This window comes from Parus major, chromosome 15, assembly GCF_001522545.3.
Source record: "Parus major isolate Abel chromosome 15, Parus_major1.1, whole genome shotgun sequence".
In the NCBI taxonomy this organism is placed as follows: domain Eukaryota; kingdom Metazoa; phylum Chordata; class Aves; order Passeriformes; family Paridae; genus Parus; species Parus major.
In genome coordinates, this window is record NC_031784.1 from 3,321,023 (window position 1) to 3,345,260 (window position 24,238).

Sequence of the window (24,238 nt, forward strand, 5' to 3'; positions counted from 1 at the left end):
GCGCCGAGCGGGGCCCGCGCCCCCGCCCCCGCCAGGCCCCGCCGCCTCTCGCCCGCAATTAACGCAATTAACGCAATTAACGTTCGCACACCGGCACAGCGCGGCTGCGCCTAACCCACATACTTTGCCCTCCACGCCCCGCGTGTCTCGCGTGCTCCGAATAACTCGCGGGGACTCGCTGGCCGCCGGTGCTTCGTGCCTGCTGAGGACGGTTATGTGAGTCACGCCGCGCAAAAATGTGGTTTTATTTTTTTTTCCCCCCCCAAGGATGACTCGCCCTGTTCTCCCCGGCTCGGTGCGGCCGGGGACAGAGACAGCTCAGTGCCGCTCGTGAGAGGCTTCTCTGCAAATCCACGGCAGCGCTGGCAGTTAATCCATTTTGGTTAAGGAACGTGAAATGCCAAACAAAAACCTCACGAGAAGGGTGGGTTGTGCAGGCATCACTCAAAGCCCAGAAAACCACGTTAATTGGAGTTGAGAGTGACACAAAGCTCTCAGCTGGACAACTTCAACAGCAACGATTTCAAGGCATCAATGCTGTAAAGACCCACAATATTAAAAAAGACCCAATTCCTCATTTTCTGCAGCTCGGTTTTCTGCGCTGCTCGTGGGTGTGCAAAAAATGGCTTTGTCCCCTTGGAAGTTCCCAGCAGGTTGCTCTGCAAATTCGTTTAATTCCTCTGGGTACACGCACAAGAGACTGCTGCTACTTACATAGCCCGAACCACGTAAATAACAAACAACAGAGGTGTAAATACAGCAGAGGCAGGTGTGAAACCTGCCCCCCGAGCTGCCTGCAGTGGAAGGAAGAGCTCTGTGCCACAATCCACCCATGGGAACGCTGCTGAAGCACCCTCATTATCACACGGGAGGCATTTTCCTTGACAGAGACAATATTGCCCCCCATACACTGCTAAAGGCTTAAGCAATGCATGAGAATTATCCAGCTAAAGCTGAAAGAGTATCCAAATTTTTTTAAAAATTAATCCTCCCATTAGAACAGGGAGAAAGAGAAGGAGGAGCAGCCCAGGCCCAGTGTGGTGGATTAGGGAAGGCTGCACAGCTCAATGTACCAATGTGCTGGAGATAAGGGAGTGCTGCTGCCAGGGCCTGGCAGGGTGTGAGAGCAGACAAACAAGGTAGCTCATCTCAGTGCCTCACACCCTCCTTTATCGGCAAAAGGAAGCACATATTTGCAGAGTTTCCCCCACAGAATCATTCTTTGCCTTCCCCAAGTCTCATTCTTCCTCCTTGTCCTTCCTCCTCCTTGTCCAGGTCCTGTCTAGTTCAAGTCCAGCCTGGCCTAACCCCTTGTTCTGTGCTGCTGCCTGCAGTGCCCTGAGGCAGCTCAGGTTGGTGCAAGGTGACCTGTCCTGCGTTACCTGGCTGTGCTGCTCAGTATGTGATCCACCCCCAGCTAAAGATGAACTCTCCATGCCTCGATGCTGAGTTTTCCAGGGCTGGAAGGGTTCTCTCTGTGCCTCTTTGCCCAGCAGCCATGGCTCAAATGCTGAGGGACATCGTGGGCTCAGGGCTGACAAACTCATTTGGCAGAGCACGACTCTGTGCTTCCCTAAGCGCTCCCAAGCCAAGGCACACTGTGAGCTCTTCACACTCCTCCATCCTTGAAAGTCTCTGAAACAGCCTCCCCAGGGAAGTGGTGGAGTCACAATCCCTTGAAGTGTTCAAAAAATGAGTAGATGTGGCACTTCGTGACACGGTTTAGTGGGCATGGGGGTATTTGGTCAAAGGTTGGGCTTGACCTTGGAAGTCTTTTCCAATCTTAATGATCCCATGATTCTACCCCAGGTCACCCACCCAAGTCTGTCCAGACAGCCAGACAACCTCATGATTTACATGGTAATTAGTAACCTTTGATGAACTCTGTCACTCCTGCACAAGGATGCTGTGCCCAGATGAAAAACTGCTCCTGGTTTTTCATTCAGAGGATCTTCTCTGGGATCCTGTGAGACAAAAACCCAACTGTTTTTAATAAAATACTTCAGAACTGGTTTTCTCCACTGCTCAGTGTCAGTCTGGATAGCTCTCCCTGTAAATCCCTCCCAGCCCATGCCCTGCTGCCTTACTCAGTGTTATTCTTGTACCCTCAGAGTCGATATCCTGCCAAGTGATATTTCTTTAAAATTCCCCAATGCACAAATTTGGCACAAAAACTGGAGCAAAGGGCATCCCCCTGGTTACTGCAGCTGGGTGGAATCTTCCCACCTCAAAGTCCAAGATCTATTTACATCAGCTCACTTAAGCTGCAAAAACAGAATGAGCTCTTCCTGCTAGGCTTGCTCAGACCAATAAATGCACCTGGGAGTGCGAAGCAGAAGTGCTGCACAAAGTAATCCAGTGCTGAAGGCACAAGCAGGTTTCCAGCTTGTTTTAAAACTGATTCACTTGTAGCTGACGTCAGTCCTCCCTCCCAAGTATCTTAGCCCTGAGATTGGAGTGTGATAAATATTACCTGTAATGCCATCTGCTGTACAGACTGCTCCGGCTCCTCACTATTTATTTAAGGGCTAATCTTGTGCTAGACCAGAATGCAGTTTATTTTGGCCTGGTTTGACTTTATTTGGACTCTAATTCCAAATGTCTGTCCATTTGGACTTTTAAAGTGACCTGTCATAGGGCAAACCCAGTGTTAGCTCTGAAAAGGTGAAGTTCAAGACAGCACAGTTGGATTAGAAAGAAAACCAATGTGAGAAGGACCATACAAGACTTCCCTCATGAGGATTCAAGAGAAGATGAAGAGTCAGAAGATCAGCAAGAGGAATCACAGAATGGTTTGGAAGAGACCTCAAAGATCAACTCATTTCTCCCCCTGCCATGGGCAGGGACACCTTCCACTATCCCAGGTTACTCCAACCTGGCCTTGGACACTTCCAGGGATGGGGCAGTCACAGCTTCTATAATGCTTAAATGCACATCAGATGCTGCTTAAACTGTAATTGAAACATTAATAGAATAAATCCCTGAACATGTTTTTTAATAAGCAGGAATCTACTGATCTCAAATTGCTTGAATTTTCATTTTATAAGACCTCCCACATAAGGATCACAGTGCCCTTTTTAATTATTAATTAGCTCATGTTGACAGGATAAATTAAAATCTCTCTGATGGAGAACAAGCATTATGTATTGATGTCCTGATCTTATCCTACACACGTGGACTTGCTCTTTGGAACTTGTTTCAGAAGTCAAATAGCAGAGTGAGTTTTGTGGTGGTGGTGGGGTTTTCAAATGTTTTTTCTTAGATGTGGTTTTTGTCTTGCCTTTCTCTGCATGACAAAGGTGTTTTTTTTTTCTATTACAGCAAGTATTGGAAATGGGTTTAGGTGAACTGTTGCTATGAGTGAAGCCCTAAAAAAAAAGGTCTCGAGAAAACCAGATTAATTCCATCCTACTTTGCTTTTGAATGGTTGCCCACTTCTATTCCACTTCAATGGTAGATGCAGTAAGAATTAATACCTCTTTATTCATCCAGCTCCTTCCCACATTCATCCAGGGTGCAATCTGTGCTTTCAGATTTCAGCAAGGCTTGGTTTCAGTCTTGGAGTCGGGTCCCCTGTGCACCATCAGCTTTGCCAAGTAATTCTGGATGCAAGACAAATGTATTAAATTCTGTTTTCCCCTGTGCAATGTCATCAGCCCTTTTTTACTGATTTTAAAGGCATCAGAAACATGTAAACTAACAAGCAGGGGTGTTTTAGTATTAATTATCTCATGACACTGCAGTGGAACAAGAACAAAGATCACAACCAGTGATGATAAATAAACCAAGCACCGCTTTCCCTCCAAGCCTGCAAAATAAATTCTAAGTTTCCAACTTTGCAGGACTTGTAGGGAGGAGAAACATCTCCATCCTTGTTAACTGACCATGTGGGAGCTTAGTCAAAGAAGTTGAAGGGGTTCTAAGCCCTAAAATCAGCTTCACACAGAGGGAAGTTACATCTCAGCCACGTGTTCCAGCTGTCCTTCCTGCAGGATTGCCTCTCTTTTTGTTCCTTTGCTGTGGGACAGCGAAAGAGATGCAACTGTAAAGATTCTCAGAATTTCTTCCAAACATAGGCACATGTTCTCTTCAGTGGCTGCAGCCAGCCCTGGTACAACCTCAGAGACAAGCAAAAAAACAAAGCCCCCTATGGTGCCATTTTTACAGGTCCTTTTCAAAATGGAAGTGTGTGAGTCACTCTAAGCTTGAAAAAAGTAACAAACCCAACACCAGCAACAGCGTTTTGGCTACCTGAGGAACAGCAAAAAAAAAAAAAACAGACTGAAAACACCAGCTTTTCATCCCTGTGGAAGAAAGTAAACATAGAGATTTTGGGTTACGTTTCCCAAGGAAGGCAGGTTGGAGGTTATTTTTGGTGAGGTTATTTTGGGGTGTAAAAGGTCTGAGGCAGAGTGGAGCACACCAGGTTCTCGCCTTTGTGTCACCGTGTCCTTGGAGGAACGAGGCCTTTCCATGGGCAAGGACGACTCCAGGATTTTGCCACATGACGTGGAGCTGTTTCAAACCCATCCTGTAGCAGCTCTTTGATAACATCAAACAACCTCAGTGGCCTCTGTCTTGTGTGACTCCTCTCTCCTGTGATGTGGACACAGCAAAGGAGGGGCACTGTGGAATTATTTCCCTTTCCAATGGAATTTTAATGCTTTTTAGAGCTTTTCTTGCCTTCCCTTCAAGGTGACAGTAATGAACCTGGTCAGGGAAATAAAACAGATCAAAAAATTATGGATTTTTTAAGGCTGGAAAAGATTTAAAGAACCCTGAGGAACTATGATCATTTAGTCATTCTCTAGCCCAGTTTTTTCCCAAATTAGTACAAAAGTAGAATAATTTAGGTTGAAAAATACCTCTAAGATATCTGAGCACATGAAAAAGATTACTAATAAGGTTACCGAATATGCTCACTGACAACTGAGGGCCCACAGCATCTTCAAAAGGAGAAACTTACACACTTTAAAAATTACTTTAAGGAAAGATCACTAAAAAGAAGTTGCAAAAATACGTGAAATATTGTATTTTATATCTCTCAAGAGGCCATTCCCCAATTTTTATTTTTTTTTTTTAACGTGTTGGCTTCCAAGAACTTTTTTCCAAACCACCTACGCGGATCACTACACCTGAAACCCTTCCCATGGCTCTGAGGGGGCACTGACCCCTCAACACCGCCGGGCTCGGCTGTTCCTCAGGGCGCTGGGTGGCACCACCACGACGGCCATACCCAGCCAGAACTCTGCGCGTGGCCTCTCCCCAAGGCTCCCCGCGCTGGGAGGCGATGAGGGAGCCCCAAGGCGGCTGAACGACCGCAGATACCGGGGGTCCATCCCCTCGCCACGCCCGCCATGTTCTCAGAGCGCAGCCCTTCCCCTCCGCCCACCAAATCTCGCGAGAGCTGGACCCGCCCTTCCCGTGATTCTCTGCGCGCCCTGGCAACGCGCCGTTGCTAAGGGCGGCCGCCATGGCGGCGCCGCCGGGGCCCGGGGCTTTCTTCGTACTTATCCTCCTCCTCCTTCCGCCGCCGTCGCTCCGGGCAGAAGAGCCGGCCGCGGAGCCCGCAGACATTCGTGATGCCGCACAGACGCGGGTCCGCAGCGCACCGGCCCCGGTCACGGACGGTGGGTGCCCTCCGGGCGCTGCGGCCACCGGCGGCGCCCCCCGGCTAAGGGGAGCCTCGCTCGCTGCCTCCCTCGGGCATTCGGCCTTTGGCCTCTGCTTCCCATTGCGGTCTCCCGGGATTGGCACAACCGCCCGGCTTCTGCCGGGGATCTCTGGGGCTCGCTGCACCCCTGGGCAGCTGCAGCCGCCGCTCGGAGCCTCCTTAGGAAAGCTCAGCAAGCCCCTGAGCAGCCTGCAGGCCCCGGGCACGGTGATCCTGGCATGGCCATCACAGAGCAGGGCACCCCACAGCCCTGAGGGTCGGTGGGGGTGGAGGGCAGGGTGTGCTGCCCACCCTGAGCACAGCGGGCAGCTCAGACCTGACCAGGGATGTCCTTGGGGGGCTCCAAGCACACCCCGAGCTGTGGATACATTGTCATAAAAATAGAGCTCACAAAGTTTTGTTACTGCGTTCTCAGAAGGTGTTTCCCGCTGTGTTATTGGCTACACTTTAATATCCTGGTGTTCCCCTCGGCTGAGCTTTCCATGGGTTACCTGCCAAACGAAACCCAGCCCAGTGCTACCTCCTTAGGGAAAAGAGATTTAAATCCCTAATCTCACAGGTATAACCTTGCAATCTAATCATCCATGTTTGAACTTCTCTTGTTTACAGGGTGAGCTAAGCTCTGCCAACAGAATGGTCAGAACTTCAGAGATTCCAGGAAATACCTGGATACTGTTCAGGTGGTCAGAGAACATCCACGGGCCACAGGGAAACAGGCAGCAGTCAAAAGTGAAATAAAAGAATTATGAAAATATTCTTTGAATGTCTTTTCTATAAAATACTTGCCTTAATTTTCCTCATTCTGTGCTATTCTTAAGTCTAGATTAATTATAGAACAGCAACTCTCAAAAACAGTTCAGTAGAGTAATATCTGTTCTTTGAATTTATAAACTTGAAAATCTCCAAGTGTTTCAAGAAGTTGCCAAGTGCATATTTTATTGAGCTAGTTTATAGAATTATTAGCAATCACTCTGTCTGTGATTAAAATATTTCACAGTATCTACAAACAGAAAAAGCAATTCAAAGAAGTCAACTATGGTTATGTTGGCATATCAAGGAAATGTATTCCTGGACCCTGAGACATCCTCAATACTTGTAAATATCTCTCTGCTCTTTCAAAATGTTTTATTTTTCTTCCTAATAAGCTGAAAAAGCAGATACAAACAAGGTGTATTTATAGCTTTTTTTTTTTTTTTTGCCCTCTTCAGGGCTAAGTAGATTTTCACACCTCCAAAATCCCTATTGAATTGGGGTTTTGTTTGTCAGGGAGCAGATTTCAGTAAGCCTTGGTTTTGTTCACATGTTCCAAACAGAATTGCTCAGCAGCAGAAAAGATGGCTTTTAAAAAATTGTTTCAAGAAAACATGAAGTCGGAGAAGGCTTTTGACCAAAAGTTTTTGTCAAAACCAGGGCGAGGAGAAAAGTGAAAGTGTTTGGGGCACGGTGTGAAGTGTGAAGTCCCTACTGCAGTGCTGATTTCACTCTCTGCTGCAGTTGCCAGGCTGTGTGTCTGTGACCTGCTGGTGGCACAGTGTGATGTCAACTGCTGCTGTGACCCCGACTGCAGCCCCGAGGACTTCAGCCTCTTCACCTCGTGCTCAGTCCCTGTGGTCACGTGAGTACAGAAATATCCAGAAAGTACAAAATCATCATTCATTTCCTGCCTGCTTTTGAAGGGCTCTGTCCTCTCCTCTGACCCATTCCTACCCTCCCTGCTGCCATCCTGACCCCCCTGCACTGACCAGGCAGAGCAGCAAATCCACCTCCCACCCAGTTCTCTCCCACTCATTCCCTCTTTCTTCCTGCTCCTTGCTTTCTTCCTGTTTCACAGTGCTTCTCTCTGTGGGCATTTAGGTGGTGATGTTTTTTAGGGGGGGAAGAATGATGCATCTTTCATCAATGAAGTGTCTGGAAATTAAGAAAACTGATACCACAGGACCAATCTGGCCACTTCTGTAGATCACTAGCTTTTATCACTAAATGTATCAATAACCTCTTTGGTTACATTTGTGATATCAGCTACACACTTAATCATTTCAGAGCTTGTTGAAATAGTGTGAGCAATTTTCTGACCCTAATTTTACAAGTCACAGTCCCAACCTGCTCCCCCACTCCCACTCCACAAACACTAAAATTTATACCAATAAAGCCAAAAGTTGTTTCTTTGCTATTTAGTTTATCTGAAAACACCTTCACCCAATTCCATCTTCTCAAAGAGGAGTTAAGAAAGCTCACTTCAAAATCATAATGTGCAAAAAAATCTCTCAGTGATTTCTCAGAACAATAAGTGCAGCTTTTCAACCCACCTTCTGTATAAATTATGCCAATCTGAGCACTGGGGGTTTATTCTTGGTGCTTTGAAATTTGAATTAGCAGTCATGCCAGACTGTGGTTTCTTATTGTTCTGGCACACAAAGACTCCTGCTCCCCATTTACAGATATTTATATAGATCAGAAAGGTCTAATCAACGCCCTCCTGAGTGACACTTTAATTGCCTCGGGTGACTGTGCTGCCTTTGTCAACTAGAAATGCCTCAAATGAAGTTGTGTTTCTTTGCCCAAATTCTTTTGTGTAAAACATTTATTTTGCATGAAAAGCCAGGGGATTTTCAGTGTCTGCAGGTGTTGTGGGTCTCATTATTTACATCAGAGTTTATCTACATTTGCATATTTGTGTTATTTTGGCTGATCCCAAAGCAGAGGCCGTGACGTCTCTGGAACAGCAGCAGAAGGGTTTGATTTATGATGAGATCCTATTAACAAATGACTCACCTCATGAAAGAACTTAACTCCAGGCATGAAAATTTCTAAAAGTCATTTCAGTTCTCCAGGGCCTGTCCTTAGCTGCTCTGTCCTGCTAAATAGCAGTTTCACAGGGACCACCAGCTTGTGTTTGTAGCATGTGGCACACACCAGTTCTCCCAGGCTCTGAAGTGGCACATTCTCCTACAGTTCTGGGCTGTTGATGAGGCCATGGCATAGCCTTAAACACTTTTCCAAGACAGGCTGGGTTCATTTCACCTTCTGTTCCTCACTCTGCCATTTCTTTCACATGCATCTCAAGTAGGAATTTTTCCCATTCCCTGCTCAAAATGAATATTATTCCAAAACCCACAAAACTGACCTGTTTTCCTGCTCTGACATCCCACTTGGGTTGTAGAAATGAAAGTGCTGCTGAGCTGTGTGTGTCCTGTGGTGCAGCCCTGCATTTTTGGGGCCTCAACCATCTGGGTCCCACCCAATCTAGCATTTTCTTTCTCATATTGTCACTGGTTTTCCCTCCCCCAGTCTATTTCTTACCTTCTTTCATGTTCATGCTCACAGTTTCCTCTGCTGAACAAAACATGTGGGAGAATTCTCTATTATTTATTATTAAGCACAAAGTATAAAACAATATGAACCTTCTAAGGATGCATGATTGTTCTACAAATTGTGTTAAATTCAGTGATTTCATGTTTTATTTTTCAGGTACTGCCTCAGTAGATGAAAAGAACTTTAAAATCTGGTCAACATTAACTTCTAGTGGGTCATTAATTAATTTTGTTTCTTTGCAGAGGTGACAGCCAGCTGTGTAGTCAGAAAGCTGCTGTGTATTCTCTTGATGTTGAAGCAAATCCACCAGAAAGGATATTTAAATTAATTGACCAAGTCAATCCCAGTATTTTCTGCATTCATGCTACAAACTGTAAGTAGAGTTGTAGGCAATATTAAGCACTGTGGTGGTACTTTTTGTAAGCTTTTTAGGTACCAGAAAACAACTAAATTTAAAACTATTCTCATTTTATTAAACCTCTCAGGAAACTGGTAATTCTGTCTGCTCAGTCCTTATGTTGTGATCCTTTCACTTGTGAAAACACGAAATTAAACATCTGGTACTCATGGTCTTCTCTGTTGGAAAAAACAAAATAGTTTAGTTTGGGGTTTTTTTGCAAATAATTTAGCATCCTAAATAAATAATTTAGGATTAAAGTTGTCTCTTTTTGTTACTAAAGATTGTTTCTGTATATTTTCTTTTTCTTAAATGATCTCCTTCTTTAAATATTTTGACAGATAAACAAGCCCTGTACCTCAAATCCCCTGAAATCCCAACTCCAGAAAATTTTGATCAGTTGCTTGACAAATTTGGAGGTGCTACCTTCAGTGCTGAGCCTGACAGCTGGAATTTGGATACAGATGCTCAAAATCCCCCTGATGCAAATGAAACTTCCAGATATGAGGTAAATTACCTCTGATTCAATAGAAGGTAAATTCTATTTGATGCAATTAGTATTAGATTATTCCAGAAAGAATAAATCAGCATTGTTTGCATCTGCTTTTAAATAATTTATATTAGTCTTTAAATATAGAAATGTAAAAAGAAGAAATGTTATGTTTTTCTAAAAAACTAGATTTTTAAGATAATTGAAAAGTCACTTTTTTTTTTTCTGTTTTCAACATAAAGCTGTAGCAGTGGCTGAAGAATTGCTGCACAAAGTAGTATTGAGAGATCCTGTGGAAATAAATACTGTTTTTATTTGTATTTGTTGTTAATAAAAATGCTCTGAAACTTTCCATGGGCTGAAACACACCTATGTACCTGACTGTGGTTTTTATCTGGCAGTATGGGGCTCCTGTGCAGACAGAGGATGCATTTCTAAGGCTGCCAAGTCCTGTTGTCTCTTCTTGGTGCTCTGACACAAATCCTGCAGGTTGGAAAATGCACTTGAATCCAAATTTTTTGGCTTTCTAGTACTCTGCTCTGGTTTGAGATTAGTTAGTCAGAAAGCTGGCACACTCCCCATGGAGAATTCAGCTAAAGGTTCATAAGCAGATGGTTTTCAAATCACTTTTCTCTGTTTGGTTTGTTTTTTAAGACATAGAATAGAAATTGTGTTGTATCTCTATTAAATAATCAAAATGAGATATGTAAATCCCTGAGAATCTTGTTGAAGGGTTGTTTATCCAACAATAAAATGTCCTTTTTGGGATAATTGGTTTAATCAAACAGTATGAGGGTGACACCCTGAGGGAGGAGGGGTTTGCACCAAGCCAGCCCTGCCTGGGCAGCCTTTGGCAGATTCCCTTTGCACAGGGGTTCCTCTCATAAATCAGATTTGCAGGCTGAGCTCTGCATTTTAACCTTTCACACAAACCTTTCACCTTTACCCTTAATTCCCTGAGGTGGAGGTGAAAAAAAAAGCCACAACCAAACCCCCACCTGCATTTTCCAAACCCCACTGTCATCATTAAATGTGGTCTCATAACAGTCGTGGTGGTGATTACAGGATTGAAGTCTTTTGTGAAGGAAAAAAAAAATCTTATGAGATTCAAAAATTAAGTAAATTTCATGAAGCTTTTTATACAAGTCAAGGAGTAATACTTTTTCTCATAGCATTTTTGGAGAATATAAAAAGTTTTATTCTTCATAGCTCACATGAAACCTTATCTGCAATAGAAATGGTATTTACTTTCATTTTTGCTTGTACCTAAGATACTTGTATTGTTTTTTATTTATACTTTTCATAATTCCTCTTTAATTTCCTCCAGTAAAACTTGATGACTTTTTTTTTTCTCCAGGGTTTTTAGTAAACCAAGCCACAAAATGCATTCGATCAGTGAGTGTGGAAAAATGTGACAGCATTCAAGCACTTAGCATGTTGTTTTATATCAACTCCAGCATTTTGGCAGTAAGTATAATTTAAAACAGTCATATAGATAAAATATGAATATTTTATATCTTTTTGCATCTGCAGAATGAAGTAACTTCTGTTTACTAAGGGATATGGTGTTTTATTTGGATTTTTAAATTGTGAATTGGGAAGAAACATCTCCCTGTACAGCAGACTTTTATGCAGAAAGCCTTTGGGAATGTTTTTACTTCAAGCTTTGGTAATAGAAGCATTTTCTGTTCTCTGCTTAGCCAAATATAAATAATGTAGTCAAAGATAAAGTGAAAAATAATAGTTTTGAAGATCCAAGGTCGTGTCACTGAGCTAGTGCAGTTTCACGTTTCTGTGCATGTTCAGGCTTTTCCAAGAAGCCCATTTATCAGAACACATAATTCTAAGAAATCTGAGTTTTAAAGAGTTAGTAGAACTTTGTACTGAAAAGAACCTGTCAGATTTAATCCTTTGCATCTGCCCTTTTCCTCCAAGCCTCAGTTTTTGATAGTAGGGGCTGGCACAGCCTTCTTTATGCTCCCAAAGGACACGACTGAGAACAATTTTCTTTGGATTCTGCCTGCTAAAATCGAATCTGGGGTTATTTTTCAAAGCTTTGCCTTCTTTTTCATCCCTTTCTGACCTGGGGGATGATGTCTTATGTGAAAATAAATCCCCTGTAAGGATATTCATGAAGACAAAGAAATCACTCATGAAAAAATGAAACTGAAATACATCATACCTTAATATGATGGCTCCTTCCAGAAGCTGAAGGTTGTAAAGAAACAGCAACCTCTTCACCATTAAAATCATTTTAATTTATGTAATTATTTAAATTAATTTAATTAGCAGTGAGTAACTGCTTAAAGACCCCTTCCAGGCTGCTCACAGATTCCAAAGCTCCCAAAGGCAAGGAAAGCCCACTAAGCAGTTCACAGGTGGGATCATTCTCCTGCTCCTTCAGGATCTCACTGAAATCAGTCAAGGATTGCTCCCAAATGTTGACTTTTGATTCTTCTGGAAGAAGTGGAGAAAACACTGCCTCAGAAGGGCTCTGAGTATCTCCATGTCCTTCCAAAATTAGTTCTTGTTGGCTGCAGGAGCAGAAAAGAACAAGAGTGGCTCAGGCCAGGCTCCAGCAGCCGAGAGGGTTTGACTTTAAAGATGAATTCCCTTTCCTGACTGGAAAAGTCCATAACCCCTTAGCCATGTGCTGCTTGCCAAGGCAATGGCTGAGCTTGGGAGAGGTCAGAGTTCTGCCCAGAGCACGCTGGATGTCAGGAAGGATCAGATGCAGGACCTGGAGAAGGCTGAGAAGCTGCTGGAGATGCTCTGTGGGAAGGTTCCCTTCCCAAAGGGAGCTGGAGGTGGGATGTGACGGGAGAAAAGCGATGGCACTGGGGACAGGGTGGTCACAGGGCAGAGCAGGAGCCCTCCCAGTGCCAGCAGGTGGAGCTGCCGGCAAAAGAAACGGCAAACCAGTGACTGAGGGAGCCTTACTGGGAGCACTGGGACAGCGGGTCCTACAGAAAACCCCATCCCCAGGAGCCCTCCCTCCATGCCAGGATGGGCAGCTGGAGTGAGAGCAGCGTTTTGGGAATTGTTTCAGGTAATCTCTGCTCTCTGCCCTGGCCTGACCAGCAGATCCAAGGAGTGTTGGGGATTCCTGGAATCTCCCAACAGGAGGTGCCTGACACACACCATGGTTAGTGAGCAGTGTGCAGTTGCCAAAGCAAAGAGCTGTTCCTGCCTCCCTGCCCGGGGGGAAGCTGAGGCAGCAGTGTGGCTGCAGTGCTGTCTGCCAGTGACCTCCAGGGACATCACCCATCACCCCAGTCGTGGATAAACAGAACTCTAGGAGTGGTGCTCACTCCTCTCCCAGTCAGAAATAGCACCATTCCCTGAAGGATGAGTCTAGTCTTTACAGGGACTTTTATTCATCCAGCTCATTCTGATGGCTGAGCTGTACCTTGGGATGATAAATGTGTGACAGTCTGTACCTGCATCACCTTCAGCTCTCCAGCTCCCAGGAATGTGTTCCCTGCTGGCACTGGAGATGAGTCACTGCTCTCAGTATCCCATCATAATTCAGCAGAATTGCTACATGATCAGAGTCCAATCCTTGGTCCCTTCCCAAAGATGTGGCTCAAACATTCATTGGAAAGTCAGACAAGTAAAACCTTTGACAAAATGGTGCTCCATTTTATAGGCTTGTTTAGTCTGACATTTCTGCCTTACATGAAATATTTTTAGTGGGATTTTTTCAGTGGGGCAACACATATCCATGTGCTGTACAACAAGAGAGATACTTGCTTTTCTTTTATTGGTTTAGAGACCATGAAACTATGGAACAGGACAGCAAAAGATTTTAATTTCTTTGGGAAGCACAGCCTGGCAGGTTTCCTAAAGATGGTCTCTGAATAATTCTAAGGGTTAAAAGAAGGGGAGGGCATTGGATTGTGGCAGTTCTTTTCACACTTCCTGGGTACTCTGGTTTATATCCAATTAACTCCATAACATAAAAGTTATTGTTATGAGAAAGAGTTAAATAGACAAAGCCTTACCTGTTTTACTTGTCTGCTATGTACAATAGGTCAGACCTTTGCTACTGCTTTAATTTGTCCTTTTATTCTCCCTCAGGTGCCCAAATCGAGTCAGATGGTAAGTATCCTTCTAAATTAGTTAGAAGAGCTGTGGGCAAAATTCTTATTAAGTTACAGTCAGTGGGAATTTTTCATTGATTGATCAAATCTTTACATTAAAAAAATTGCATCATTTGCTATCAGTAATGATACTTAGCAACTCCAATATAAAACACTGCCTGCAAACGTTCAAGCCTGATATATTTCTCTCATATAAAACTCCCTCTTTTCAAGAAAATCTCTTTATTTATTTAAACACAGACCCTTTGGTTGAGCTTCAGCAGTCCTTGTAACACAGCAGTTGTTCAGAGAATTACTGAGTGCTGTTGCTGTGGAACAGAACCCGGAAAGGTCACACACATAATAACACAGAAAGAGCCAAAATTAATTATACCCAGTGTTCAGAGCTGACACGAGTCTGTTTTTCAGGTGAATATTACTGTCCAGTCCATAGTTGTCCAGTCTCTGAATGGAATGAGGACTTTACTGAGCAGCAGTGATGTCCTGAGGCTCCCTATGGTTTTGGATGAACTATGCATCAATGCAGTTCTTGGGGTAGGTCTGGCAGCCTTTTCCTCCTCAGAGCTGATGGAAGGCATCTGTGCATCAAATCACTTCTGATTCCCAAACTGCAAAGCTGTCAGGAAGGCCTTGCAGTTTCCTTATATTGTGACATCTCCAAAGTAAATGTCATGGGAGAAGCACTGATTTTGGATAAAAGGGAGTGTTTTGCAACAAAATAATAACTCTGTGCAACATAACATGGAGCCAGGCTGAAAACCTGGTGTTACTTCTGTGTGTGGCAAAACAGACAATGACATGAGTTTGGAATTTACTTTATGCTTGGGAGATTATTTCAGGTGCACTAATGACAGAGAGAGGAATGCTGCACATCATCTTTTAATTTTAAAGTAAATGAATGTTGTGCCTGTGCTTAGGTTTATCAAAAAGTCAGTTGTGAAGAGGCTCCAGCCTCTAGAGGATATAACCCATCCCCACCCTGGAGCTGAGTTTCTTGAGCAAGCAAGAAAGAAAATACTTGCATGGTTTAAATATTTCTCTTTTTTTTCTAGTTTCTCTTATGTATTTGTTCAAATTAATATCTAAAACGTTTAATTTTCAGGTGAATTATCACATTACCCACACAGACACAGGAGAAATAATAGAAGCAGCTGCTGCTTTTGTCTTGGGGGCAATTAGCAAAGAAGCACTTTCAATAGAGCAGAGCTTCGAAATCAGCTTCGCTCAGGTAACTGTGGAGATGTCATGGGTGACTTGGTGAAAGTCATTTAATTACAAAACTTATTAAACTTGAATCAGAACAATTGTTAGCAGCAAGGTGAGACAGAACTTGCCCTGGATACTCAGCATTTCAGAGCTAGGCAATGAAGGCCTCCAAAGTCTGTCATGTTTATGAGCCTGAGCTTGTGGCTATAACAGAGAAAGCAAAGCCTCAGTCTTGCCCTCATCATGCAAGGCAGGTCATAATCCTAAAATAACTGAAATATTTCTGTGTTTTCCTACCACTTCAGTGCAGGATAAGAACTAATACTCTGTTTGCATTGCAGGAAAATACACAGCCACTTCCTCTCAGTGGCAATCCTGGCTATGTTGTTGGGCTGCCTGTCAGAGCAGGATTCCAACCTCAAGGATATCCTTTCCCTGCTGCATTTCTGTTTGCTGCACTTGCTCTGGTCCATCCTCACAAATCCTTTTTAGCATGGACATCTATGAAATACATCTGTTCTCTACCAAAAATAAAAATGTGCTTTTCTTACTGTGTTTTAGGAGGGAATGACTCAGTCCTGACTGCAATCTCCTGGGTTGTGTAGTGAGGTACATTTAGCCCTTCATTGCACACCCTGGTGCTTTTGTGAGAGGAATCTTGAGCCATTATAGCATTTTCAGCTATATTTTAAGGATATGATTAAGGATTCTTTTTTTGTCCCGATATCCATCAAGCATTTAATTTCCCTTAACTGTGTGTTACATCTGGCATCATTCAGAGTAGTAACAAACACAGCCAACTCACCATTCTGCAGAGCACATCCACCCAGGACTGCCTGGCAGCACAGGGAGCCAGAGCCCCAGTATTATTTGGTTATAACATGGTATCAGGCTGTAAGCTACGGTAAGAAGTAATTTATATTTTTTTTAATTTAATGCTTTTAACCCTCTGACAACCCTTTCCCTCAGGCTCTGTTCAGGTCCTGGGCCATTTGTACAGCTGGAGGAGTATTGAGAATGGAGTATTTAATTATAAAAAATGTCATTTAATTAACAGTGGTCTTTCTCTTGGAAAGATTGTGTACATTAGCAACTGTAGCCAGAAGGCTTGAACAGAGCAGAGAGCAAGGAGGAATTATGACTGTGCCAAACCAATGGATTTTGCTGTAACTCATCTTTTTGTTTTGTTTTGTTTTCTGGAAGAATTACAGCAGCTATGAAATGCCAACCTTTGGCTCAGACCCTCCTTGATGTGCTGAAGGGCCAAAGCTTTCCTGAGTACGTGGCCTCATTTGGGAATTCTCAAGCCCAGGATGTGCTGGACTGGGTGCCAATAACTCAGCTCCACATCTCAGAGCAGGTGAAAGTTAAAGCACTTCCACCCCTCCATCCTCACGAGATCTGTGCCTGTGCTGCAGCATCAGCTCAGCTTCACACCCTAAAAATGCAGGAACCAACTGGAGGAGAAAATAGGGCTGGGAATGCAGAAATAAACTGGAAGAAACTCATGGAATATTCACAGAGGAGGGTTTCACTCTTGCTGTAGAAGTTATATTTGATCAAGCTGGTATCCAGGCACCTCAGGGCAACATATTGGGTACAAAGTGAGTTGTTTAAACACAGGTTAGAATGTTGCTATTGTGAGGAGGAAGCACCAGAGGTGACAGAGTGAAGGAACAGAATCAGTGTTTTCCCTCTTGCTCCAGGCCAGGGTAAAAGAGAGAGGAGCACAAAAGAAAAATTGTGGATGGATTCTTGCATGCTTCTGCAACTAAAGGATGAATGGTTTCTGTAACCAGAAGTGTAATAGTTCAAGAATAAATGCATAAAAATATTTAAGATTGTAGCCTTCAAAATTCTGCCCGGGCAGAGTTCAGGATTTTGTCCTGCCCAGCAACAGTGCAGGGTCCAGCTGCTCTGGTAAGCTCCTCAGTGAGCTTTCTGGGGACATTCTACCCTTTTAATAACATGAATAATTAATTACTGTGATGGTTTTTGCATAAGGCAGACAATGAGACGATTTCTCACACTTTGCAGAGCTCATGCCAAATACCAGTGTCACTGGGAATAGAAGTGAAGTGGACTAAATATGGATCCCTGGTCAATCCACAAGCCAGGATAGTGAATGTTACAGCCACAATCACTAGCACCACACTGAAGCAGGTATGTAATTAAATTACAGGATTTAAGATAAAACAAGTGGCTTGTTTTCCTTGGGTATCAGCTGTGTGATATTGACCCAGATAATCTCTTTATCTAAAGGCAGCACTTCACATTAGAATGTATTTACACCCAGCAGTTCTCTTCCAGCTCAAACACAACTGTGGGCTCCTTGCCAAAACACACTTCAATAAAAATCTATACATCATTTATGGAAAGAAACATGGAACTATATGAACAAAATCAAAACCTTTTTAACAAACATAACCCAGACCAAAGAAAACAATTGTACAAATGAAGCTAAGTCCTGTTTGTATTTTCATTGCAGCTTCCCTCAGGAAGGGAAAGAATTATTCCTATAACAAGTTCTGTGGTTTTCACTGACATTTCTTCACCCGCAGAGCCAAGCTACAAAGCTTGGCCCACCATTAACATCAAGTTACCCTTTGACTTTTTCTATCCCTTTGTCTAAGGTAAGTATGCATCAAAAAAAAAGCCATATTTCTGCTTTATCTTAGTTTTAGTCCAGTGTTTATCCTGTGACTGTGATGGGCCATCACTTTCTCCTAAGTTGTAGATACTGGGCTAAAATTGGGCCAGAGAGGAAGGGTGAGAAACCTTATGAGGTTTCTCAGAAGGTTTAGGGTGAAGAAACACCCACAAAGTGGAAAGTTCCCAATTATAACTCTGCAGAGAGGACAAAGGTTGCAGTCTGAACTTGCTGGTGGCTCCAGCACGTGGGATCCAGCCCCAGCCTGCCCAGCAGTGGCAGGAGGGGAAGGGAAGAGCACAGGGACACAGGGAAAGCAGGTTCATTATCCCCTAACAGCAGAGATAAATTGCTAATTAAACTCATCATGTGCTATTAAATCAGGCTTCTGCTTTATCTCCTTGCATAGATGAATAAGCCACATGTACCTGGCTATTTTTCCCATACCACTAATTAATTACCTTTTTTTAAAAAACCTGAGCAGTTGAGTTGTGCTTTCAGTGACCCCTCCAGCAGAGTGGGGATGAAATCCTTTAAGGACACCTGCTGCAGTCCCTATCTCTCAGAATTCCCACTTCTTAAACCTCACTCTTCAGCTTTCAAACAGCCTCTCCACAGGGACACTCTAGTACCTGAAAAAATTCAAACACCAGCCTGGCCCTTTAGAATTTGCTTTTTCATGGCTCTTCTGGAGTCTGACTGTTCCCAGCAGTGCACTCACCTACATCTGTTCTTACATATTCCAGTTCTTTTAATACATGGATTTATGAGCTGTGGAGACAAAGAACTTTGCAGCCGCACGGGCTGTGAAGGAACAGTGAAAGGGGAAGAAGAGATGAGGGAATGCAGTATCAGAACTGGGATCTGCTGCTGGAACAAGGCATTGTTTGATGTAAAATGGCACATGTTTGCCTCTAGTTTGGTGCTGATTTCTTTGTCAGAGAAAGGAGTGGTGTGTTGGTGTTTCTGAAATGAATGTTATATAAATAACAAAGTGGCACAAGCAGCAACAGAAATGAGGAAACTACCAACAGTATGAAAAGAATGGCTGGCAAAGAGACGTACTGATGATGAACAGGCAGCTGGAGAAGAAATTACCTTTTCAGTCTGGGTTCTTATCATTTATACTGCAAGTTTGTTGCAAACAAAGAATGTTATCACAGAAAAAAAATAAATTATTTTGAGTAAGTGGTACTTTTCTGGATGTATAGCTTGTAAAGATGTGTCTTTATTAAATTATTTTGCAGTTTTGACTGTGAAACTATACAAGAAAGGGAAAAAAATACTGTTTACAGTGACCGTGTGTGATTAATTTTCCAGTAGAACTATTTTTGTCATCCCAAGGTCTGATCAAAGTGGGGTCAAATGGAAAATGTTTATAGAAAACACGATACAAGAGGAAGCAAAGAGACAGAAAAACCTTTCAGGTCAAGCTGGCAGATCCAACACTGCAATCTCCAAGCAGAATTCCCACCTTGGAAAACTGGCCTCCTATTTTTGCTGGCTGAGGAGTCCATGCTGTTTCAATATTTTATTCAGCCTCTCGATTTCTTGCTCCTGTAGGAGACAGAATTTAAATCATTAACAGTCTGCAAGCAGCTTCCCAGGTTCCCACAGATCTTGCTATCTGCTATAATGTATCTCCTGCAGCAGGAAAACAGCACAACCTGGCCAAGAGAAGTAGGACAGAGGTAGGGACATCATTCCTCCTCCCAGGAGCAGCCCAGGGAGGCACGGGCAGGGCTGTGCTGCTTCAGCCCGATGAGGAAACCAAGCCAACAGTGCCAACCTTGCACAAGGATCCCCATTAGCAGGTAAACCCAAATTAAAAGTGTTTTTTTACCTTCTCCAAACAGCTGTGTTCCAGTTGTTCCACCCTTGTGGCAAGTTTCAGGTTTGCTTGCTTTAACTTGGACACTTGTTGCTCCGAGCGGGTCTTCACCGATAAAATTATTCCTGTGGAACAATTCACAGTGGGTTTGCTTTACATTGTAAAACAGCCACGAGCAGGAGTTCACAGCACACAGGCTGTGTGCTCAAGGAGTTAAACGTGTTCCTCTCCAGCTCAGCTCCTGTCATCTTCAACTGCCCTTCCCAAGTGCTTTTCTTAATGAGAAAGGGTTTTAAATCAGCCACCGGAGGGATTCGGATACCGATACTCTGCTGGAGAGAGGCAGCCTGGCCTCGGAGCTGAATTAATCGCTCTGTCACTCAAATCCTGAACCTGAATTTGCTCCCTTGGCAGAGCCCTGGGCTGCAGCAGGGGCAGCTTTGCTGTGTTTTTGCAGTTTTAGGTGTGACAGCAGAGCAAGGCCTGGGCCAAGGGCTCCTCCACCCCGGGGGCCGATCACTCCGGCCTGGCAGAACAGGACCTGGCACATCCCAAAGGAGCAGGACCTGGCACATCCTCAGGTCCACAGGGCTTTGGCTTCACCTTGCACAGCTGCAGTGAGAGCAGGCAGTGTCTCCTCACGGCAGAGGTGCCACTTCTCTACAAGCACCAGTAGGTGATTCCACATTAACTCAGCCTCCACACTGGGAGGCATTTTCTTCCCACAGCAATAAAGCAAAGCAGCTTGATGAGAACATGAAGAACATCAAGTTCTCCCTCCTGACACAGCTCCTCTGGATCATGGCTGATTCCAGTGCTCCAGGCTCCGGTTTGGGCTCTGGGGGTTCAGTTCTCCGCAGACAAAGCAGCGCTGCTGCTCATTTGCATTGGTAACACTGACAGGAACGGTGCCCAGGCTCTGACACCCAACACCCCAGCGTGGGGCACGTTCCCTTTGTCCCTTTTTGCTGCAAGCAGGTGGACACTGCATAAAGCTTGGCAGGGAGCCTGGAGCACCCAAGGATGAGGGGATTTATTTGTAATTGCAGTCCTGAGTTCTGCTGTGAAGTGAGGCTCCCGTGGCTCCCACAGCCGCACGCAAATCCAGTTTCTCTCTGACTTTCACTCTGAACTCAGGAAAGCCACAAGCTGCTCTCACATCTCTCTTCTTTCTGGCTGCAGCTGCCAACCAGGCACCTTCTCCCCATTGAAAGGGGCTGAGGGCAATGGGCACAGCCCCAGCAATCCCCTCCTCTGACCCCAGCTGTGTCAAATATGGAGCATCCACCAAAAGTGGGAACACAGGCACAGGACAGAGATTAAGCTGAGGTTTCATGCAGGAATTTGAGATCATCTCATTGCCATATTTTTTGGAATCCCAAAATTCCTTCCTCAAGAAGGAAGAAAATATTTGCAGCTATGCTTTTTTCAGATATGCCCAAATTTACAGTTACAACTGAAATCACTAAAGCCTGATTTGGGGACATTTTCTATTTCTCTTTTTATGGCAAACCCTTTGAATTCAAGCAAGAAAGATCTAGAGTAAGATCAGGACATTCCCTGCAGCATCCCTGGAGGGGATAATGGAGTCACAGCAGAACAGAGCATTAAAACCTGCTCTGCTGTAGCAGCAAATTCAGGAAGACAGGGGCTCCCCTGCCAAAAGAATCCTGCAATGGAAATTTAGAACATGAGCCATCCCTCTCCAGGAGAAAGGTGCAGGAACAGATTATGGGTTTTTTCAAGGGGAATGTGCCTGGCTGCCATGCACCTGAGGCATCACACAAACACAAACAGCAGACTGTCGCTGCTCCAAAGAAATTGCAGCCTGATTAAAGCCACATTCCAGCCAGGAAAAAACCAGGGTGGAACTCTGAGCAAGACCCCTGGGGTCAGGTTTGAGAAAGGAACAAAGCCCAGGTAATTCAGGGAAGTTTGACAAATCCAGCCTGGTCCTGCACCCACCGTTGATGATCCGAGCCACCCTCCAGAGCCGCAGGAGGATCAGGAGCCCCACGGCCTCAAACTCGTGCTCCAAGAAGATGAGGACGATGTCGAGGATGAAGGACACGATGACAACGATCCCATCCAGCACCTCGAACTTGTGGTAGAAGAACTCCCGACGGTAGACAAAGACTTTAAACCCCACCTCAACCAGGAAGATGGTTAAAATGGACAGGGAGAGGTAATGGAAAACCTGGGAAAAAGAGCACAAGTTTAAGGCAGGAAGCTCTGCAGAGTGCACACAGGACAGGGCAGGCTGGAAAGCCTCTGCTGCTCAAAGGCATCTCTGGTTTGGCTCTACAGGAAGGGCTGAGGACTTTTCTTCCACAACCACCAATTCAGCAAGGCTGGAAGTCCAGGTCCTGCCTTGCCCAGCCTGTCCAGGGGGCTTTGAGCCACCAAAGGGAAGGAACTGCTGTTCATGCTGATGTTACCCCACATTTTACCTTTGGGGTTATGTTATATCTGTCCGGATGGATGATTTTCAAATCCATGAGCAATTCCCCAAGAACCAACAAGGCATCCAGGATCACCAAGCAGACAACCCCGATCTGTTGGAGGAGAAGAACCAACATGAATCCCATCCCAGCACAGACAGAGGAGCAAGAGGAGCCAATCAGCTGAACACACCCTGATGCCCACAGCCCTGATTTGGCTGGTTGTGTTTTGTGGAGCTTTCCATCGCTCTCATTCCTGCTGCCCCAAATAGTGAGCTATTCCACATGGAACTACCTGGCTCCCCAGCAGAGCCTGCTCGGCGTGGGGGGCTCAGGGAACTGGAGGAGAGCACGTGCCAGAGCCGTGGTGATTGTGCACTGGGGCTTGTCTCCTCTCAGGAGACATCTGCACCTGCGGCGGAGTTTTCTGTTCCCACAGGACAGCTCAGCTCAGAGGCAGCCGCTGCTCTTTGCACCGTGGGGACTCACAGCCTCAGTGCTCTCCCTGAGCTCCGTCCCACAGCGGCTCTGCTGTCACAAGTGCCCTTGGCCTGGGTTTGTTCTGCCTCACCTGAAACCTGTGAGAGCTGAAGAGCTTTTTCATCATGTACTGGAAGGAGATGTGGTTCCTGGCAGGCTCCATCTTGATCTCCACATCTGGCTGCTTCTCCCCAACCTCCTCCTCCTCCTCCCATTTCCGATAGTCGTTGCTCCATTGCACGGGGTCATCGCCCACCACCGTGAAGTGCTTCAGGTACCTGGACATGGCTTTGGATCAAGCTGGCATCACCCTGCCAACGTCTGAGGGACAAGAGCAGACTGTCACCTCCCCATTTGGGGCTGACCAAGGATGTCAGACCTTCCTTTTCTCACCCAGCCAGGGTGACAAGAGTGTGACATTCCGACACAGCTGGCTGGGCCCTGCTGACGGGAAGTTGCTTCATGGTGATACCGCTGGTTTTGCATCACCTCCCACGGCACCACGCGGAGCCCCTGCTGCCTTCCCAGTTCTGTTTGCATCCCGCTGGGCTGCTCTACAAGGAACTTCCTCACAAGGTATTTCCAAACTTCTCCAAACAAAGCATTGATTACAGGAGCACAAAGCTCCAGCTCTTATCTGGCACCTCGTGATGGAGGTGGGGGCAGCTGCCCTTGTGTTCCTAGGAGAAGCTGTTGGTCAAGCTGACCCCAACATCCTCACCCTCTGGCCACACTGCCAAGATGAGGAACAGCCATAATTTCCCTCCATTAACACGGATGACACCCTGTTATCTCAGCCTTTGCAGGCAAATTAAGCCGGTGATGCCCACATTCCAACCTGTCAGGAGGATGACATTGTCCTCCCCATCTCCTTCCGTCCTGAGCTGTCCTCACCCTCGGGCATCCCTGCAGGTACCCAGCGAGGGGCAGGACCGTCAAACCAAACTCCTGATTGAGGCCACGCTCCAGCAATGAAAACCATATGAGTGAAACTCCAAGTTTGCTGGAAGAGCAAGACCCGGGAGCCTCCAGATGGGCTGCGTGGCCGGCTGCAGGAGAGGCTCTCCTGTTCTTACCACAACCCCGCCAGCCTCCCTTCCTCCTTGGGCAGCCCTGCGAGGCTGTCTGGTCCACAAACCCTCCGAGATCCGCTCTCGACACCAGCACATCCCCATCCCGCTCTGCGGGCACCTGTCCTTGGCCAGAGCCGCCCGGCAAGCTCAGCACAAGCCTCCCTTGGCCCGCCGGTGCCACCACAGGTCCGTCCGTGCCCGAGGGCTGTTCGCCCTCTCCTCGGCTGCCCGGGGCCGCGGTGGGCTCCGCTGCCAGCTCCGGCCACCTCGTCACCTGCCGGGAGCAGGGAGCTGGTCCCACGGTGCCGTCACAGGGGCAGCACCTTCGTTCTCCTCCATCGGGCGCCGAGCGGAGCCCGCGGGGAGCGGCCCCGGGCATCGAGCCCCCTTCCCTGTGCGGGACAGCCTCGGGGCTGCCGCGGGCCCTGGAGCCGCCGGCGGACGGAGCATCCAGGACCCCAAGGCTTCTCAACCTCCCCCATCCCCAGCACTGACCGGAGCGGCCACGGCGACGCCCAGAGCAGGACGGAGCCCGGGACCGCGGCGAGACCCCGAGGGGAAGGACGTGGCAACCCCGGGAG

At 45.7% G+C, this 24,238-nt stretch overlaps 2 protein-coding genes and 1 long non-coding RNA gene across 6 annotated transcripts; 1 reads left to right on the top strand and 2 right to left on the bottom strand.

Annotated features, from left to right (window-relative positions):
* Nucleotides 1-13: 13 nt before the first annotated feature.
* On the bottom strand, nt 14-5,388 carry LOC117245177. 4 transcript variants are annotated; one of them, XR_004499528.1, is made up of 3 exons: nt 3,477-5,388; nt 1,873-1,964; nt 14-199 (listed from the first exon to the last, which is right to left on the bottom strand). It is a non-coding gene; the product is annotated as an uncharacterized LOC117245177 (long non-coding RNA). The 4 variants fall into 4 exon arrangements; XR_004499527.1 differs by lacking the exon at nt 14-199 and having other exon boundaries at nt 655-1,964; nt 3,477-4,710; nt 5,172-5,388; XR_004499526.1 differs by lacking the exon at nt 14-199 and having other exon boundaries at nt 655-1,964; nt 3,477-3,602; nt 3,885-5,388.
* Nucleotides 5,389-5,422: 34 nt separating this feature from the next.
* On the top strand, nt 5,423-19,040 carry TCTN1 (tectonic family member 1). The gene is made up of 15 exons (XM_015644241.3): nt 5,423-5,630; nt 7,169-7,289; nt 9,229-9,359; nt 9,725-9,891; nt 10,275-10,362; nt 11,231-11,340; nt 13,954-13,974; nt 14,385-14,510; nt 15,079-15,204; nt 15,524-15,606; nt 15,946-16,086; nt 16,386-16,542; nt 17,220-17,345; nt 17,671-17,815; nt 18,579-19,040. Exons 1-14 carry the CDS (start codon nt 5,474-5,476, stop codon nt 17,812-17,814), a joined length of 1,698 nt encoding a protein of 565 aa, XP_015499727.1. The 5' UTR covers nt 5,423-5,473; the 3' UTR covers nt 17,815; nt 18,579-19,040.
* On the bottom strand, nt 19,039-22,963 carry HVCN1 (hydrogen voltage gated channel 1). Its single transcript, XM_015644242.2, has 5 exons — nt 22,676-22,963; nt 22,114-22,218; nt 21,629-21,860; nt 19,676-19,788; nt 19,039-19,389 (listed from the first exon to the last, which is right to left on the bottom strand). Exons 1-5 carry the CDS (start codon nt 22,868-22,870, stop codon nt 19,324-19,326), a joined length of 711 nt encoding a protein of 236 aa, XP_015499728.1. The 5' UTR covers nt 22,871-22,963; the 3' UTR covers nt 19,039-19,323.
* Between the last annotated feature and the right edge of the window lie 1,275 nt (nt 22,964-24,238).

Coding starts and splice junctions, on each gene's coding strand:
- TCTN1 (XM_015644241.3), top strand. CDS start 5,474: ATGGCGGCGCCGCCGGGGCCCGGGGCTTTCTTCGTACTTATCCTCCTC. Junction 9,892..10,274: donor ATGAAACTTCCAGATATGAG/GTAAATTACCTC, acceptor TTTATCTGGCAG/TATGGGGCTCCTGTGCAGAC. Junction 14,511..15,078: donor GCATCAATGCAGTTCTTGGG/GTAGGTCTGGCA, acceptor TTTAATTTTCAG/GTGAATTATCACATTACCCA.
- HVCN1 (XM_015644242.2), bottom strand. CDS start 22,870: ATGTCCAGGTACCTGAAGCACTTCACGGTGGTGGGCGATGACCCCGTG. Junction 21,861..22,113: donor GATATAACATAACCCCAAAG/GTAAAATGTGGG, acceptor TCTTTTTCCCAG/GTTTTCCATTACCTCTCCCT. Junction 19,789..21,628: donor GGTGGCTCGGATCATCAACG/GTGGGTGCAGGA, acceptor ATTGTTCCACAG/GAATAATTTTATCGGTGAAG.